The sequence below is a fragment of the Galeopterus variegatus genome, unplaced genomic scaffold, assembly GCF_000696425.1.
Source record: "Galeopterus variegatus unplaced genomic scaffold, G_variegatus-3.0.2 Scaffold10938, whole genome shotgun sequence".
NCBI classification, from domain to species: domain Eukaryota; kingdom Metazoa; phylum Chordata; class Mammalia; order Dermoptera; family Cynocephalidae; genus Galeopterus; species Galeopterus variegatus.
This window is the reverse complement of record NW_007737049.1, coordinates 11,943-17,145: the sequence shown is the minus strand read 5'-3', so window position 1 is coordinate 17,145 and position 5,203 is coordinate 11,943. Positions and strand designations below refer to the sequence as shown.

Here is a 5,203-nt window from a genome sequence, read left to right as displayed (position 1 = left end):
ACGCTATTCTATACACAGTAGTATTCATCTTAGAAATAAACTTTATTCCAGAAATGTATTTATCATTATTTGGTACTTGTAATTAAACTTCTACAGAAACAATACTTGTAGAAGTGATCAAATTCCATGTATTAATTTGCTAGGGATGCCAGAACAAAATATCACACATGGGGTGGCTTAAACAACAGAAGTTTATTTTCTCATCATTTTGGAGGCTCTAAGTCCAAGATCAAGGTGTTGGCAGGTTTGGTTTCTTCTGAGGCCTTGGTTTGCAGATATCTGCCCTCTCCCTGTATCTTCTCATGGTCTTTCCTCTGTGCACACCCCTGGTGTCTCAGTGTGTCCAAATTTCCTTTTCTTATAAAGATACCAGTCAGATTGGATTAGGGCCCACCCTAACAGCCTCATTTTAACTTAATCACCTCTTTAAAGATCTTTTCTCTGATATAGTCACATTCTGAGGCAGTGGGGGTTAGGACTTTCAACATATGAATTGCGGCGGAGAGGGGAGGAGACATGATTCAGCCTGTAATCCTTCAGAAGAACATATTTTAATCCTTTGCTTCATTATCACAGTGCTTAACATTTTAAAGAATACTCTGACAAACCAGAAAGCCTTGTACTATTATTTTTCTGTGTTTAAAGTTTCATTGTAAAGATTGTATATGTACTTTAAAGAAATGTGTGAAATTAAGGGAAAAAACCCACCATCATTCCCACTTTGCAGGTGCGGCCACTGTTAGCACTTCCTGTACACAGGTACCCTTCCCAATAAGTAGACATTTAGATTGCTTTTATTTTTTTCTGTTATTGCACTTAGAAGAAGTTCTTTGACCCAAATTTTTGTACACAATTTGTCTTATTTCCTTGGGATAAATTCCTTTAAGTAGATATAGTACTTTTTCAGTGGTAAGATGCATTTTAAATTTCCATTAGGATTTGCTGAGGATACATCTTAGGTTAGTCTCAAGAGAGGAGCACCCCCGTCCCTCCTCTTCACTCCCTCTCCCTCACATTGGCCTAATTGTCTGGAAGCTGTTATTCTGTTGGGGAGGAAGAGGAGTCTGGATAGAATGTGATCCCTTTAGGAGCAGGAGTACCTCTAATTCCTGAGGCAGCAGAATCCTGGCCTTTGCTGTGGAATGCCGAATGGACACCATTAACCTTTATATTATTCGTTGTATTATTCTTTGTATCTTTGTATTATTCTTAAGTTGGGATTCTTTAGCAGCAAATAACTTACTGAGTTTTTTAATATGAGATCTGTTAACTTGTTCAAAATAGTTTTTAAATATCTTCTTTTTTCTATAATTGACATTACTCTGGAAAATACAAAAAGCTTATTTTGATACGTCTGAAAGTAGTAGAAGGAAGTAAAAGAACAATGAAGATAATTATATTTGAAATGCCTTATGATTGTGTTTTTAATTCTCAAAAATATTTCTCAATTTTCTTTATAGATAACGTATTTGCCATAAAATCTTGGGCCAAAAGAAAATTTGGGTTTGAAGAAAATAAAATTGATAAAAGTTTTGGAATTCCAGAAGACTTTGACTACATAGACTAAAATTTTCAATGGTGTGAAGGATCTATGAGCTTGTGAATATGTAAATTTTTTAATATTATTCAACTAAATGTACTAAACTGTCATTTACATGTAACTTTGTTTATTATTTTATTAATTTTAAATAAAGTATAACATGCATTTGTTCTTCACCCTTTTTAGTAGATTAAGCAGGATGGTAACCAGATCCCACAGTGCTCATCAGAGTAGAACAGTGCAAGTAAAGCCAACCTCAGTCAAGGCAGGTTTACAGATGACTTTTTAAAGGCCAAAGCCATGACATCATAACATTTTTAATTTCATTCAAATGTTAAATTCTAAGGGTGCATTTGAAGGCTCTGTCATACACATATACATACACATAAATGCTAAGACATAACTTTTAAAACCCTAGTACCTGCTTTACTATTTCCCAATATTTGGTGGAAAATAAATGTGACTGGTACTCAGTATACTGCATCATCTTTGCAGATTTCTCACACAAGAATATACAGAAAGTTGGTGTTTCTCAAATTTAGAGTTAAATAATAATTCCTCAGACATGAAGACAACTACTTTCTTTTGAGTTTTTGATGCCTTTCTATTGGAAAGAACAAGCATGTGGTCCTTTGTCCAGCTTTTTGCACTTTTTATAAGATGATACAAACAATTGTGTTTATGTAGCACACATCACAAACTCTATAAAATTCTGAAACTTTTCCTTAACTAAAAGAAGAATAGGTTAAAAATAACATATATCCCATGTATATATCTCTTTGCAGTTCAGCTTAGCCATTTAGAGTATTTGCAGTCACTCCAAAACAAATTTAAAGAAAAAAAAAATCAAAACTAATGTGTGTAGTGCTCTTTATACATGCCTTAATTTTTTTTTTACACTGACCAATTTTGATATTCTTTTAAGTAACTTGAGTGAAATGTTCCATGTATCTGAAATGACCCATATGGCATCCAAACCATTTGTTAGTGAATCTGGCCTTTGTATTGCATGGAGTTCCTCCAGGCCTACTTAAATCACTTCCTGGAGGTGGCCAGAGCAAATTGGTCCATCTTTGTTCTTGAGACCAGTTTGTGTTGCCTTAGGGCAACAGCTCTTCTCACAGAAGAAAGTATTAGATGTAAGAGACAAAAGACAAAAAATAAGAATAACCCCCCATAAGCCTTTCCCTAAAACATTAATTGTGGGAATTCCAAAATTTTTCAGACCCAGTTTGCTATTTATTAGAAAAGATTCTTCCTTGTTTAGAAAGAAGGTATGTATGTTCAAAAAATAGGCCATTTTTAATGATCCCTTAGAAAGATGATGTTTTATATTAAGGCAACTTGAAAAAAATAATTTACGTCTCTATGGGGCTAGCACAGGAATGAGCAAGATGAGGTCTGTACATGAGCTAATCAGAGGTAATGGCACCCTCCTAAGCCAGTAATGTGGTGGTAAGTGTTTGATAACTGACTCTCTGGAAGTGGGAGAGGGTGCTAATTTATAGTATTTGCCTATTATGTGGTGTAAATACTACCAGCATTGCCAATTTCAGGTTACCAATGTGATGACAATGCAGAAAAGGGAAAAGATGCTCAGTAACACTCCATTCTGTGGTATTTCTACCATACAGATAGAATAGATAATATTTATATAAATAATCTCAAGAGCATAGGTAATAATAAAATAATTAGGTAGTGATGAGTTTTTGGTATTTAGTATCTCTTTTTAATATAATATATTTCACCATAGGTTATATAATTTAATCTTTAAAGATGGCCACATTTAACAGCTGGTTCACTCTTAAACAGTTGACTTGCCTGCTCCAGCATATCACTGTTGTTAATCTTTTAGAGCTGCTTTTGAGTTTGCTTTTGCCTGAAATTAAGCATACTAAGAGGCCCACGGGCATTGGTCCTGCCAAGCTTTAGGTAATTCTTAGTCTTGGGTTGGTTTTGTTCTTGATCTGAAGATTTAGTCCAACTTGGGTAGACTTAGAATCATATTACAAGTTATGCAGGACCAAATTTGATTCAGTGGGTCATGCTATAATTAATAACAAATTGTGAAGTTTAAAAGCTATTTGAGGGCCGGCCTGGTGGCGCACTAGAGAGTGCACTGCTTGGGAGTGCGGCGGCGCTCCCGCTGAGGGTTCGGATCCCATTTGGAGACAGGTTCCCGCTCACTGGCTGAGCATGGTGCGAGCGCAACACCAAGGGTTGCGATCCCGTTGCCGGTCAGTAAAAAAGACAAAAAGGAAAAAACAAAAAAGCTATTTGAGAGCTGATATTAATCTTATCAATGTCCTTCAAATGTAGTTGTTTTTGAAATCTCACAAATATCTATCCTATTTTCAAGAGGTTCTAAAAATATTTTATAATCTCCTAGAAAGATCCATAGTTGTCCACAGCCAGGTCAAATCACTGAAATGCCCCTTCTGTGGTTTGGCTCGGACCAAAGTATTCCATAAGGATGAATTGGGTATGACTTCTCCCCTGATGTTTGCCACATCATTAGTCTAATGGGATTACAAAGTTCATGGCTAGTCTCAGAAGTAGATGCTGTTATCCTTAACTTTATCAAATATGATTCTCTTTAAGGGATTAGAAAAGGAAATGAGTACAGCTGGCAGCCAAGAAACACGAACCACCCTAATATTTCTTGAGTAGAAAAGTCTAAATTGTAAATCTGATGGTACTGTTTTTTGAGAACGTGTTTGGATAAAATATCTAGAAAACATTTTTCAGCTAATATGGTATAATGTGTATATGATGGAGGTGGGATGGTGTCTCAAAAGTACGCATAAACTTCCTTTCAGGATAAGCTTCCTGGATATTGTTTATATGTCAGGAGGAAAAAGTATTGCATTATGAAATGCCCCAATGCAGTGAATTTATATATATTATACTTATCTCAGCCTTTTTTAAAAAAAATTTTTTGTGAGATAGAGATGTCAGCCAGTGTGGCTGTCTTGTAATAAAGTGCTCATTGTTGAATCTCAAGGTTAATGGTTTCTATTAACCAAAATTGGTAAACTACTACCCTGAGGGTGAAATCCAAAGCCTGTTTTTAATTGTCTTTTTTACCTTTTTTTTTAATGTTGTAAAAACAAATAAATGAACAAACAGGAATATGCAACAGACTGAATGTGGCCTACAAAGCCTAAAATATTTACTGCCTGACTCTTTATGGAAAAAGTTTGCCAACCCCTGAAATGTCAAAAACTGACAGTGTGTAGGCGAGATATGACCTACAAGATGTATTTATTTTTTATTTAAATTAGTTGCCAACATATTCAAACTGTAAAATGTTACATGCAAATTGAGATTTTCAGCTTCTTTTGGAAACTGGATGATTTAGCAACCATAAGTCTCAATCTGCGTGGCCGCACATCAGCTAGAGGTGAGTGGGGTTGGCTCAGTAGGATTACAGAGTAGTGAGTTCATTTATTAGAGAAACACCAGCATACAGCTTTCTGTAAGTCACGGTTTTGTGTCAAATTGGCAAACTGACTTGAGATTGAAATTTAGTTTCAACTTTTCTAATTCTAGAAAAAAAATCCTGGTGCTATGTTTTATTGCGTTTTTATTAAATTTATAAATTAACTTAGAACTGATGATATCTTCATGATGATGAAATCCTATTCAAGAACAAAGGATGAA

The 5,203-nt window shown here is 35.1% G+C and overlaps 1 protein-coding gene across 1 annotated transcript in view; it reads left to right on the top strand.

The window, feature by feature from the left end:
- Positions 1–1,705, top strand: part of LOC103610323 (meiotic nuclear division protein 1 homolog) — a gene marked incomplete at its 5' end in the record, with an annotated part of 20,201 nt that extends 18,496 nt beyond the window's left edge. The window contains one exon of the mRNA XM_008594511.1: positions 1,461–1,705. Within this exon, the coding sequence (XP_008592733.1) occupies positions 1,461–1,567 (107 nt within the window). The remainder of the gene's footprint in view (positions 1–1,460) is intronic.
- Positions 1,706–5,203: the final 3,498 nt, after the last annotated feature.